Source organism: Heteronotia binoei, chromosome 12, assembly GCF_032191835.1.
Source record: "Heteronotia binoei isolate CCM8104 ecotype False Entrance Well chromosome 12, APGP_CSIRO_Hbin_v1, whole genome shotgun sequence".
In the NCBI taxonomy this organism is placed as follows: domain Eukaryota; kingdom Metazoa; phylum Chordata; class Lepidosauria; order Squamata; family Gekkonidae; genus Heteronotia; species Heteronotia binoei.
Window position 1 is genome coordinate 57,568,998 of NC_083234.1, and position 14,067 is coordinate 57,583,064.

Sequence of the window (14,067 nt, forward strand, 5' to 3'; positions counted from 1 at the left end):
AAGGGAGGAAGGCAAACAGATGGGGGTGGGAGGAGGCAGGGAGAGGTGGAAAGAAAGCAACTTTAACTCTAAATGCATTCTCCAAGCCAGCGGTGGGGCTTCGAGAGCCACACAATATGTGTGAAAGAGCCACATGTGGCTCCCGAGCTGCAGTTTGGCCACCCCTGTGCTAGGGCTCAGGCGATTGAGAGTCAAATGCGACTCAGTGGGTGACATTGGACTGGTTGCTTTCAGCCAAACCTATTTCACTGGGCTGTTGTGAGGACATAATGAATGAGGGGCAGAGCCCTGTGAGATGCCCTGAACTCTTTGGAGGAAGGGTGGAATAAAAACGAAATAAACTCTTCTGCCCTCATTTTAAAGATTGTTTGCTCAACTGCCAAAGGCAGCTTAAATTGATGTAACAAAAATTTCCTGAAACGGCTGATGCTTGGGCCCTAGAATGGCTGGAATGAGCCCTGTGTGTTCTGTTTCCCATTTAGAGGCTCCAGACCTAAAGCAGGAGGAAAGGCTGCAGGAGCTGGAGAGCTGCTCTGGAGTGGGCAGCACCTCTGATGACACCGATGTCAGGGAGGTCAGTTCCCGCCCCAGTACGCCAGGCCTTAGTGTGGTGTCAGGTGAGTCTTGTATGGGAGATGGTGATCATGTGAGTCTGCCTTGGAGTCTTGGCCCATCTGGTCCTCTTGTCTGCCCTGGTAGCACCTTTTCTGGATCTCTGGCAAAGGAACCTACCACCTGAGACCCCTTAGAGTGGAGATACCTGGTACTGGAGCTCGAACCTTCTGCCCACAAAGCATGCACTCACCTAAACATATGGCGCTGCCTTGTACTGGGACTGCTGGCCCACTTGTACCCAGCATAAGAAGTTACCTGCTGCAACTGGTTGCAGTTCAAAGCCAAAAAAAAGAAACAAACCAATAGCTGTCAACACAATACTAGTCTTTTACTAAAGCCCTGAAAGGAATGGTACCAGGGCACATTGTGGCATCTCTTTCCCACATTGTTAATACAGTATGAGAGGCATGGGTTTCTGAAACTTACTCTACAGTGGGTGGTTTGGGCTATCATTATTAATTTTACTGTAATATTTATTAAGCACCAGGTGCCATGTGACTGGTAAAGTTGACCTTGATCATAAATGAAGTTAAAGAAGGAAGGAAAGTTCTGAAGAACGAAGGAAATAATGGCAGAGGAGGAGAAAAACAGTTATTAGCTGATGACTCAAGAAAAACAGTAAAAAAAGAGATATAGAGCAGCTTTATATGTGACGCACTGTAAAGTGATATAAAATTTATGATGCAGGAAGCAGAAAAATGGACAAATCCTTGTCCTGAGGAGAGGGATTTTTAGTTTGTCTACCTTATTTGTATAAATTTTCTTTGAACCCCATGCACTCAAACATCTGAGCTAAACAGCAAAGTTTCACTTAGAAAACACCATTTCACATCTTCAGTCTTGACGTCTTTTCTCAACAATGTCTTTTCTCTTCCTCTTTCCTAAGGTATTAGTGCAACCTCTGAGGATATTCCCAACAAGATTGAGGACCTCCGGTCTGAGTGTAGCTCAGACTTTGGTGGAAAAGATTCTGTAACCAGCCCTGATATGGATGAAACTGCTCATGGTAAGAGGCAGTGTGGCCGTGTCATACTTAACGTGCGTGTAATTCCAACGTGTGGCCCCAAACACTCAACTCCCCATCCCAGCCACAAGGCACAGGAGGGAAAACTGATGGGAGGGTTTCCTGTCAATGCCTTGTTCTATGGAGAGACTGCGTCTCCTTTTCCTGTTGGGATGGCCAGTCTTTGCACTTAGACGGCATTCTCTCTTTTGGGTAGGAGATACATTCAATATGATTGAGGCTTCTTAGTATAGAACAGAGAGGACTGATTGCTTGCAGTCCCCAAGCTTACCTTTCTTTAGCATGGAAACCATGCTTGTCTGCTAAGTTCTGGTTCTCCTGCCTTTTTAGGTCCCCCTTTCTCTGACTTTTTCTAGTGATAAATGGGGGCAGGTGCCAGACTGCTGACTTCCAAATATAATCCAGGTCTGGAAGTTCTTGACCTCCTACATGGCCTCATCAGCAAATATGCTTGTGGTGCTTTCTGACCCATTTCTCCACACTGCAGGTGCCAGCCAGCTGACCTCTCCCCCTTCTCAGGTGGATTCCTTGCTTGCCATGTTTGACCCCTTGGCATCACATGAAGGTAACTTCCAGCATTATTATTATTATTATCTGGAGTGCCAGTTCTCTTCATAGCCACAAAACACCTTCATATTTTGCTTACAAGAAGAATAGTGGTGAGCATAAAGTTTTGCGTAATCTGAAACCTGCGTTTTGTCCAACAGTGGTGAGGCCTAAAGTGCACTATGCGAGACCTTCACACCCTCCTCCAGATCCCCCGATCCTGGAAGGAACGCTAGGTGGCAACGAAGCCCGTCTGCCCAACTTTAGCTCCCATACTGCAATGCTCATAGACTCAGAGGCGTTCAAGCAGCGACATTCCTACCCAGAGAGGCTTGTGCGCAGCAGAAGCTCTGATATTGTTTCGTCATCTCGGCGGCCCATGAGTGATCCTGGCTGGAACAGACGCGCCGGTAATGAAGAGAGAGAACTTCCTGTGCCCTCTGGCAGTATGGGGGGAGCTGCTTTGGTGACTGCATCTCAGTCCTCTTCCTCCTCTCCCAGCAAAGACTTCTGTAGAGGAGAGGTAAGAGAAAACACTGGCCCCAGCTGAGTCTGCAATAGGTTTTTGCTTTATTTTGACTGCTTCCTTGATAAATTGTTTTTCAGCAGCAGGCACGGCTGCATAAATGTTTGTATCTATGAGGCTGTCCTCCTGTTAGAGTGGAGTCCATCCAGGGTTGCCCTTTAAGCTGAGTGCATTTTGGGAGACTTGGGGGGGAGTGCAGCAAAGCCACAGAACGTGGTATTGGCTGCAGAATCCAGTATCCTACGAATCTCAGCTTTGCATATAATTACTCCTTTTTGATAGTCTATCAATGGGGTAGTGACCAGGACCACCTGTGAACAAGGTAGCCTTTTCTGTGTTTAAAGGGAGCTTTCTGAGACATGCAAAAATATTACTTTGCAAAAAAAAAAAAAGAGAAAAGTGAAGTCTGAAGAAGAAAGAGGAAATGTGTGCTTCTTCCAACAGGCTGAGGACCGGAAAGACAGCGATGATGAGAAATCTGACAGGAACAAACCGTGGTGGAGAAAGCGTTTTGTTTCGGCTATGCCCAAAGGTGAGGTGTTAGAGATCAGATCTGTGTGTCAGCTTTATGCAGAACTTGCTTTAAAATCCTTTGCCTTTGTTTACACTTGAGTTGTAGTTTGTGTATTTATTTTATTGGATTTATATCCCGTCCTCCCCACCAAAGCAGGCTCAGGGAGGCCTAGCGTACCACAATCTGTACTTGTGGTGTTGTGATCTGGATCACAGACCACAGGAGGTTGTGTAACATTGTTCTTTGTGGCCTCCTATATTATGGAGGATATCCTCATGGTTGGGGAGGCCAGAAGCAGGTGAGCCAGAGCACACTCACAACAGGGATTTGTTATAGATGTTGAGAAACCATGGTGTGTGATACAAGTTCTGGTTAATCACAGTGGCTGAAAACAGCCTGCATAGTGAGTTTGACTGCAGTGTTTTTTTTGTTGGGGGTGGGGATTGAAGCCTGGCAGTTAGCTAGCTGTAGCTATTGCGTGTAGAAGCCGGTGTGAAAGAGAAGAGATAGATTAGGGGCATTAAAAAATCAGCTTTATTATTTATGATAAGACAACTGAGAATGTACATCTGTAACAATGGGTTGGATCCTTATTCTACCACTCCACTGAACAAAGTTCAGTTATCTATGTATTTACTACAATACTTACACCTCACCTTTCCTTTTTGTGAAGTGTGAAGATGTCCTTCAACCTAAGGAGCCTTCCTCCTACATATGGCTCTTCTGTTGGAGGAAGAGCCACTTAGGCTGGAAGAAGGGTACTGGGAAGGTGGTCGAATCCACCCCAACATTGCTTCTTTGTGTGTGTGTTGTGGAAGTGTGTGTGTTGTGTTCAGTATGTCAGGAAGTATATTGAATATTTTTTTAAAATGTCAGCTGGGCACTGAAAGGAGATTGTTTTCTGTTCATTGTCAGGAAAGCTGTCTGTTGAAATGGGCATACCTCACTTATGCTTTAATATAAGTACTAAACTTGATTTTAGTATTTAGTCACCCCCTGAGATTTCTGACCTCTCCTTTTTCTCCCAGTAATGTGGGTGGGAATCTTGTGTTTTTGTCTGTCTGAAATCTGTGCTGACATCTCCTCTAGCTTCCAAGTAAAATATTGCTCAACCTGACCTTTTCCCCCAAAATATTTCCAGCTCCAATCCCATTTAGGAAAAAAGAAAAACAAGACAAGGACAGAGATGAGTTCATCCCGGACAGATATGGCTCTCTACAAGGTTTGGAGTCAATGCTGTTATTTTTAAGCTCCTGAATAAATTTGGGGGGGGGGTTTTTGCCGTTACTGAGCATAGATTGAACTCAGTATAGTTTGCTTAATTTAAAAATGTAATGTTTTAAAAAAACAATTTTGAAGGCCTTTGAATAAAATCTGTCTGTTTCCTACTGGAAGATTCCATTTATACAGCAGTCAGCAAAATTGGACAGTTACTCTTTTCCTGTACTGCATTTCTGCAAGGGTGTGGCTGGGGGATGGGTAGAGTATGTTTGCTCCTCCATGAAAAAACTTGAACAAAGAGAAGTAGTGAATGAGAAAACTCTCTCTGACACTCTAGGTTTCTACATGCAGAGACTGTTTCCCCCTCCCGTCAGTGATCATTCAAACATACAACTTCCCCAGCTGCATCCCAAAGTGGTAGAGTCCGTGGATTATTGGAGCCCTTGATTTTTCTAACTGTAGAAACCAGATTTTAGATTTATATGTCCACTAGGACTAAGGCCCGTTGTGGGGAAAAATACATTGGGCTCTAGAAAGAGGCTCTGGGCAAGTGCCCCCCCCCCCTTGGTATCTTCCCACCCACCCAAGTGAAGGAATTCACTCCCCACCCCACCCTTGGTGTCTTCCCCACCTCCTTCAAATTCTCCCCCCCCCCTCCAAACACCTCTTCCCCTCTACTGCCTCTGTGCCCTTGGCACACCACTACTTCCCTACCTGTGACATTCATTCACCCCACCTGTTCTGTTTTCCCACCCATCCCACAGTTGAAAGAGATGCTGGCTCCCCCCCCCCCCCCCCAGTGTGTGTCCCTGTGTCTGTGGTGGCTCAAAGCCCTGAAAGAGGCCCAGAATAGAGATACGGAAGAATAATTATTGGGGGGGGGGAGTATGACGACAATCACACAGATGTTGAAGCTCAACATTCCTTTTGTTTGCAGAGCATTTTTGTTGCCTTTTCCTGTCATATTCAGTCTTGCAGCATTTAGCATCAGCGTGAGCTTGTGGTGTGATCCAGGTTTTTTTTTCCTGGCTTGGTTGTGTTATGGTATACCATAGAACATGTGCCTCCCAGGGCGGCTGGGCCTTGGCCAATCCCATTAGGGAATTATTATGTATGTTGATGTCAGTTTTAGCAAATGCAGGATGAAGAAAGAATTTGCCTTTACTACATTATTTCACCCAGAGAATGCTAATATCAGGCTCCAAAATCTGTTGTAGGAATAGAAGTTGATGTAGGGATAGAAGAAAATTTGAGTGTTGTATCAGCTTGGATATTAGCCAGGCTTCTTTTCTGATCTAGTTTGCTTCCCAGGCAGGACACTTTCCTCAACACTTGGCTCCTGAAGCTGTCTAGTTCAGGAAAGATATATAGCCTCCCATACATAGATACATAGGCTTCAGTCCCTGGTGGTACAATCTGTGTTCTCAAATACAGCCATGTTAGTGGTAGTTCTGTACTTACACCCAGTACATGAGACAAATGAGTTAATTCCAGTGATTTTTTTTTTCTTGCTTGACATTTTAGATGACCCCAGTCCTAGGCTGAGTGCTCAAGCGCAAGCTGCAGAGGACATCCTGGACAAGTACAGAAATGCAATTAAGAGGACCAGCCCTAATGAAGGGGCTGCAGTGAGTTATGATAGCACAGGTGAGAGTCGGGACTGGCCACCCACACTTCTCGCAAGGAGAAGAGTGGCTGCTACCGTCTGTAAATGAGAGACAGCTAACCATTCAAAGCTCAAATACGTGTGTTCGTGTGCTGATTTGTTTAGATGCTATTGGAGATGGCGAAAGCATCCACGATTCTCCACGCGATGACACTTTGCAAAACATGTCTGCAGATGACCTCCCAGATTCTGCTAGTCAAGTAGCTCAACCTCAGGATTCTGCTTTCTCCTACAGGTAACCGTGAGACATGGGCAGACAGAGATGGAGGAAGAGAAGGCTAGAAGAGGAAGGGCAGAGGAAGGTTAGATCCAAAGTCCGGCAGAGACTTCTACCCCTGGAAACCTGGCAAAGGGGCTATGGCTATGTAGAAGCAGGGACACAGAATTAGGGAGTGAGGACAGCCATGTGTTGAGCACCATCCTCTGACTTTGGAGTTCTGCTCAGGTGCCCTCTGCTGGTGGAAGGTAGAACTCGCAACATGTTTTCCCAGCTCTTTCACCATCTTGAAGGCTAGTGCCTTCCATGAATCAGGAGTCATCTTGCGTGATGGTTACTCTCTTAATGTGTCCTTGCTGTTCTGTTGCAAACTTGGAGTGCAAAAAGGACCAATTGTTTTTGAGCATGTTGTTCAGGAAGTAACTTCCTTCCTACCGAGGTAGAAGTAGGGTGTTTTGTTTGGCTCAAATTAATTTTTGGATGGCTCTATAACTGACCAGTAGATGTTCTTTTTGACACTGTCTTATACAGGGATGCCAAGAAGAAATTGCGGCTTGCGCTCTGTTCAGCAGATTCTGTTGCCTTCCCCATGTTGTCTCACTCAACCCGGAATGGGCTCCCTGATCATACAGACCCTGAAGGTAAATCCTTTGATCTCTGTCCTTTGGTAGCTGAAGTGCACCTTTGCATTTTGTCCTGAATCAGAACTGGAGACACACTGCACTTTTGTACCCAAGAAGGGGTTACCTTTGTACAATAAGAGTACAACCTGTCCCTTATGTTCCTACATGCGTCACTGATCTGGGCATGGAAGAGGGAGAGCGCAGAGCAGTAATAGAAAATTGTTCTGGATCTGTGTATCGAGACTGATGGGTTTGTTTAGTCTTGCTCAACATAAAGCCATATTAGGGTTACCCAGCACCAGTGGACAGAAGAAGGTGAGAGCAGTGCATCATGCACAGCTTCATCAGGCAGCCTTTTGGTACATACTTGTGCTGCAGTTCTGATTAGCTCTGCTGTGAATTGGCCCTAACTAGCTTCTGAGATCTCACCCAATGTTGCCCTCCTGCTTTTTCATGCTATGTGGTCTAGAAACTTGTTTTTAAAAATGTGAATAGATATTTCTGGGAGGTTGAATTGAGCATCCAGTGTCAAATTAGGGAGGGACAATGGCTCAGTGGTAGAGCATCTGCTTGGTAAGCAGAAGGTCCCAGGTTCAATCCCTGGCATCTCCAAAAAAGGGTCCAGGCAAAGAGGTGTGAAAAACCTCAGCTTGAGACCCTGGAGAGCCACTGCCAGTCTGAGTAGACAATACTGACTTTGATGGACCAAGGCTCTGATTCAGTATAAGGCAGCTTCATATGTTCATATGTTCATGTTCAAATTCTGAACTTGTAGCTGAGCCTTGTGCTTCATTGCAGAGTGTACAGAGAAAGCCCTTGGACATGGAGTCGCTTCCCATTTCTGATCTCTGCCTCACGGAAGAATAAAGCAGCTCAGGAATAAAGTAGTTAGGAATAAATTGACTATGTTGAACTAGAGAAATAAAATGCTCTCAGATCTTTTCTGCAGAAAATTCCATGGCAAATAGTATGACTAGGTAGGACTTGTGTATGGAGCATAGACCTGTTCATGGAGTCCAGTTGTGGCAGTCTCTGATGTGAAGCTCTAGGTAACCTGGGGGGAGTGGGGACAGATGGAGAGAGTCCACCTTTTGATCCCAGAGGGGGGCTGGCATTTTCACTGAATTCTTGTTCTGCGGAAGCAGGAATCCTGAGATATCAGAACACTTTTTTTCTTTTTCCAACTTTCTCTTCCGTCCTCTTTTTAAAACTTCAGACAACGAAATTGTGTGCTTCCTAAAAGTTCAGTTGGCAGAAGCTATCAACCTTCAAGACAAGAACCTGATGGCCCAGCTCCAGGAGACTATGCGCTGCGTTGGTCGCTTCGACAACAGGACCTGCCGCAAACTGCTGGCTTCTATTGCTGAGGATTACAGGTAACCTCTACTGCCTCCCTCTGTCAGAGCACCAGGTGTCGTTTGTGTCCATATATTTCCAGTCTGGGGCAGAATTGCAGTGCTGTTTCTTGTGCTTTAGAATTCCTCCTTAGTAAGGCTTTACTTTGATAGAGAGCCAGTGTGATTTGGTGCTTCTCAGGCTGCCCTTGAAGACTGCTTGGCAGTTTCAGCTGGTGCAAAATGCACCTGCTGGGGACAGAACCTGTGTAACTTCTATGCTGGCCAGTCTGCACTGGCTGCCTGGTTGCTTCGTGACTTTATTGAAGCTGACTGTTGCACAGTCTGTGAGGTAAATGGTGAGATGAGTGTCTTGCTGCCTTTCTCCCCTGTTAAGAAAAGTTTGCTCTCTCCCGAGGGGTTGGGGCAGCTTGAGTCTATGTATCCTATTAATTTTTTAAAACTCATATTCTGCTTTCTTAATGGCTGGCTCTGCTTGCAGATAGGAAGTGATAATAACTCATGGGAAACATTTGGGCACCTGTGTCTGTGGCTTTTATTGGTAACTGGAGGAGTGACCTCACCTCAAGAACTGATTCCAAGGATAGATAAGGCCTACCCAGCCTGTGCTGCCAAGACTTCCTATATAAATGATCCGCTAATTGAGCTTCTGGCCACTTACAAACCTCAGATTGCTCTCAGGGCGGTTGAGGACAACAGGCTGCATGCAGGTTTCAAGGGGGCCATAGAGAGTAGCACCTTCCTTCCAGCTTTGTTGGACCGGCACCAGCTGCAGTTCTTCCCGATAGGAAAATGCTGACAGGTGTACAGCAGGGAAGAGACCCCCACTGCAGCAACTCCAGTTGAATTCCTCACCCCTGAGTCTGGCCCGTAACCAGGACGACTCTAACCAATCTGAGGTCTACCCTGAAGAGCATGCTTTCTTCTTCCCAGGAAAAGAGGCCCATACTTTACATACCTAACTCGGTGCCGCCAAGGCCTGCAGACGACCCAGGCTCACCTGGAAAGGCTCCTGCAGAGGGTCCTGCGCGACAAAGAGGTGGCCAACCGGTACTTCACCACTGTGTGTGTGCGGCTGCTTTTGGAGAGCAAAGAGCTGAAGATCAGAGAGTTCATTCAAGGTAAACCCCCTGCAGCGATCAATCTGAGTAGCATCAGGTTTGGGGCTGGAGAGACTTGGATTCAGTTATCTGTTCACCTCCTAAAGCTTCCAGGTGGCTGGGGATGTACTGTGTGCACCTGCCTGCCCGAGGTCTTTGGGAAAAAAGCACAACAAATTTCACTTTCTGGTGTGCTAGTGGCAGATCTGCTGGGGTTGTTGAGCCTTGGCAGCGACTGGATGGGCTGTTCTGCTTCTGATTTGGCAGATTCAGAAGCATAACCTTGCTCCCATTGGCTGAACTTGCCTGATGTCACAGGGAGCTGAGGAAAGACATGGCAGAAGATACAGAGGGGACTTCTTAAGATCCAATTGTAACCCTCTGGAAGTGTCCTTGGCCCAGGGAAGGGAGTGCTTTTGCAACCATAGTGCAACTTAATGGTTAAATCTGGCAATGTGGATGCCCCATTGCAGCTTTGCTGGTGGTACTGTGGGAGTTGTAGATTTGAGAGGGCACTGAGAAATTTCAGGAATTGAAGAGGGGTGAGGGGGGTGCCCCTGCAAGACAGCAGTTCCTCCACTCTGTTCTGTGGCTGAAGATTTCCAGAAGCTGACTGCAGCAGATGACAAAACTGCCCAGGTGGAAGACTTCCTCCAGTTCCTGTATGGGGCGATGGCCCAGGATGTCATCTGGCAGAACGCCAGCGAGGAGCAGCTTCAAGATGCCCAGCTGGCCATTGAGCGCAGCGTCATGAACCGCATTTTCAAGCTGGCCTTTTACCCTAACCAGGATGGGGACATCTTGCGTGACCAGTGAGTAAAACATGCCTTGGCAGAGTGGCTTACACTTTAAGAACAGTCCTCTCTGCGGTGGTCTCTTCTGTTGCCAGGCTGCCTGGAGTTTGTATTCAGTTGCTTTTAATTTCCTTCTGCGCTGCTGTGCTGATAAGCTTTGCATACACATTTGTTCACTTTAGCATTTTTGTTTTGAATTGGGTGGCTTTTTTGTTAGGGCTCGGAGTTTTAATGGCTTTGTTGTTGTATTTAATTGGCTGAGTCTTTATAATTATGGATAAGAGAACTCTGCTGCAACGCTGCCTTTGGAACTGACAAGAGAAAACTGAAGGTGGTTAGACTACCTCCCCATGCCAGCTTTGAGGCAAAAAAGCTGAACGGTTTTGTCTTCTGGGCTGTCCATGATGTCAGGCAGTGCACTTGAAGAGGGACTGTTCTTTCCCTTCAGAATCCTCCGAAAGGCCCTTCCTTGGAGCCTTTGCAGTCTGTAAAAATGTTTTTTAAAAAATTAAATTGATCACACGAAATTTGATTCATTACAAATCTTCTGTAGATTGGTAGCACTACAAGAGCTTTGAGGGGTCAAATCTAATACAGCGTTCTGTTTTCCACAGTGGTCATCCAGGTGCCCTAGGAGGCATCTGGAAGAGGCTCGAGGCCTTTCCCTAATCTTCAGACACAGGCTGCCTCAAACACCGAGGTTTCCCTTAGCCATCATAGCTAATGCTTATTATTACCTCCAGTTTTTTTTTTGGGGGGGAGGGGGTGTATGTAAGGAATATGGAGTTTGCTTAAAAGGGATGGGTGTTGAAAGTGGAGTATTTGGGAGAACCGTAGATGCATGAAGAACCTCCTTTATGGGGACAGTGGTCCTTACCAGATTTTTGTCTCCTTCCCCCCCCCCCCCCCACCTTTTGGTTTCTAGGCTTCTCCATGAGCACATCCAGAGACTATCAAAAGTAGTAAGCGCAAACCACAAAGCACTTCAGATACCAGAGGTAAACTACTACGAGGTTCTCAGTGGGGTACAGTCCATGAGACCTCATTCTCACAGTAAACTTGGGCCTGGACTGAACCACTTCAGGCTGAAGATTGGGGGGCTCACAGGACTGAATGTTCTCCCACCTGTATGAGATTTCTGTCATGAATTTCTTGTGTGATGGGGAAGACACCTCTCTGGAACCCTGTGCTCCAGCTTTCTGTATAAGGGGAATCCTTTTATTTGTTTTTGAATGAAGTATTCCATCATGTGAGCCCCAGCTTGCAGTCCTGAAGCATGCAGGCTTACCATCTTGGGGTGGGGAGGGAGGGAAGATGCCGGAATTACTAGATGCCCTCCCACTTAATTTGTCTCTCAAGCTCCAAAAGAGGAATGAGCTCAGCAAGAATGGAGCCTGCTTTCACCTTGCAGAGATTTTGGCTGCCTCTGCCTCTCCTTAGCCAACCCAGCCAGCGACCTTTATTTACTGCCATGGTTCTGCCCTCCCCCAAGGTCAAGGATGCAGTTTCCCAGTTTTGCCCACTTTGTCTTCACCTCTTAGCTCCAGTGGAACTGAAGCTAGATCTATAGACAGCCCCGCACAGAGCACCTTGCAGTAGCCAAGTGTTGCTGCAATTAAGCATGAGCAACTGTGGATTAAAGAGTGTTCCTTCCTTCCTTTGTAGGTCTATCTTCGGGAAGCTCCTTGGCCATCGGCACAGTCTGAGATCCGCACAATTAGCGCCTATAAGACCCCTCGGGATAAGCTGCAGTGCATCTTGAGAATGTGCTCCACCATCATGAACCTGTTGAGCCTGGCTAATGAAGACTCGGTCCCTGGGGCAGATGATTTTGTTCCTGTCCTTGTGTTCGTGCTCATAAAGGTAAGTGTGCTTCTGCTCTCCCGCCCCTCATTTTAAAGCCCTGGCCAGAAATGTGGTTTTGCCCTCCCTTCAGCAGGGGGCAGACTTTTTCAGGGCATTGTTGAAAAGATGGTAGGCTCAGCTTTCCTGCCCAAAACCTGCAAGAGTAAATTGTAGCCTCCTCCCAAGCGATCTTCTCCAGGCTCGAGTGTAATTGGGGAAGGGGCTCTTATCTATGGCAGTTGCCAGTTTAGTGCAGGGACACATGAAACAGCAGTTATTTGCTGACCCTGTTACAATAAATACTATAATGAATAGCTGACGACCTGCTGCATTCAGAAATCTATAAAGAACTGTGGCTTGTTTAAGCACAGATTTATGCAGGCACTTCTGGTTTAACCTGCCAGAAGAAGATGATGATGATATTGGTGAGAGGCACCAGTTTGCCTGCTTCTGGCTCTCCTCTCCACCCATCAGTTGGGAGGACAATCTTCCTTTGCTGCTGTTTTTATGACCAGATGTTCACACAGGGTGATGCCACTCAAAGCGGCTGTTTGGCTCTGTCCTGGATAGCCCAGACAAGCCTGATCTCAGAAGCTAAGCAGGGTTGACAGTAATTAGTATTTGGATGGGAGACTTCCTTGAAATACCAGTAGCTGGGAGGACAGGGGACCATTATAGTCAATGGTCCTCATAGGCTATAATGGAGAATTGATCTTAAGAACATAAGAGAAGCCATGTTGGATCAGGCCAGTGGCCCATCCAGTCCAACACTGTGTCACACAGTGGCCAAAAAACCCAGGTGCCATCAGGACGCCCACCAGTGGGGCTAGAAGTCCTCCCACTGGACGCCCCCCCACAAGCACCAAGAATACAGAGCATCACTGCCCCAGACAGAGTTCCAACAATACGCTGTGGCTAATAGCCACTGATGGACCTCTGCTCCATATGCTTATCCAATCCCCTCTTGAAGCTGTCTATACTTGTAGCTGCCACCACCTCCTGTGGCAGTGAATTCCACGTGTTAATCACCCTTTGGGTGAAGAAGTCCTTCCTTTTATCAGTTCTAACCCGACTGCTCAGCAATTTCATTGAATGTCCACGAGTTCTCGTATTGTGAGAAAGGGAGAAAAGTACTTATTTCTCTACCTTCTCTACGCCATGCATAATCTTGTGAACCTCTATCAAGCTAAAGAGGCCCAAGCGTTTTAACCTTTCTTCATAGGGGAAGTGTTTCAACCCTTTAATCATTCTAGTTGCCCTTTTCTGCACTGTTTCCAATGTTATAATATCTTTTTTGAGGTGCGGTGACCAGAATTGTACACAGTACTCCAAATGAGTACTCCAAATGATCTTGGGGGTATCAAGGCCTTGGGAGGCTGTTTTTGAGATAGAGGCCCCAGATTTGCAGCATGGCTGCTGGTGTCTCTCCTCAACATTCCCCTCCAAGTTTCAAAAAGATTGGACCAGGGAGTCCAATTTTGTGGGCCCCAGAAGAAAGTGCCCCCATCCTCCATTGTTTCCAGTGTGTGTGGTGGGAAGCATTTTAAAGGACTGGGGTACCTTTAAATGTCATCTCCAAGCCATCTGACTCTGCATTAGTGACCTCTGAAGGCATTTAAAGGGCTTGCAGTCCCTTTAGATGCCTTAAAAGCATTGAAAAGAATTGAGAGCCTTTTAAATGCCCTTTAACTGAAGCTATCCAGCAGTCCTTTTTAGTGCAGCCGGTTTTTGATAGCCAAATCAATAGCTCACTCAGTAACTGGCTGAAAAGGTACCTGAAAAATACATATTTTTCTGGTATTTTTCAGCTCGTTTTATGCTGAGAGCATACCCCTAGCGGCTAACAGACCAGCTGCAAACCATGGTCTGAAATCCAGGCTTGGTGTCCAGCCCACAAACTCTGATGGTGCTGGCCCTCCTATATTCAGGTATTATACAACTAACCACCATTTGAATAAGCAATAATTTATCATGACGTTTGAATGCATCACTCAGATTCAAGCGAATCTCCCTCTTTTTAA

General features: G+C 46.5%; 1 protein-coding gene across 5 annotated transcripts in view; it reads left to right on the forward strand.

The window, feature by feature from the left end:
• Positions 1–14,067, forward strand: part of GAPVD1 (GTPase activating protein and VPS9 domains 1) — a 52,188-nt gene that overhangs the window by 36,895 nt on the left and 1,226 nt on the right. For all 5 annotated transcript variants that reach the window (XM_060251762.1, XM_060251764.1, XM_060251761.1 and 2 more), the window contains 14 exons: positions 483–617; positions 1,502–1,621; positions 2,127–2,204; positions 2,347–2,708; positions 3,156–3,243; positions 4,367–4,447; positions 5,971–6,093; positions 6,218–6,347; positions 6,861–6,970; positions 8,169–8,328; positions 9,241–9,428; positions 10,006–10,219; positions 11,127–11,199; positions 11,867–12,064. In XM_060251762.1, the coding sequence (XP_060107745.1) occupies positions 483–617; positions 1,502–1,621; positions 2,127–2,204; positions 2,347–2,708; positions 3,156–3,243; positions 4,367–4,447; positions 5,971–6,093; positions 6,218–6,347; positions 6,861–6,970; positions 8,169–8,328; positions 9,241–9,428; positions 10,006–10,219; positions 11,127–11,199; positions 11,867–12,064 (2,060 nt within the window). The remainder of the gene's footprint in view (positions 1–482; positions 618–1,501; positions 1,622–2,126; positions 2,205–2,346; positions 2,709–3,155; positions 3,244–4,366; positions 4,448–5,970; positions 6,094–6,217; positions 6,348–6,860; positions 6,971–8,168; positions 8,329–9,240; positions 9,429–10,005; positions 10,220–11,126; positions 11,200–11,866; positions 12,065–14,067) is intronic.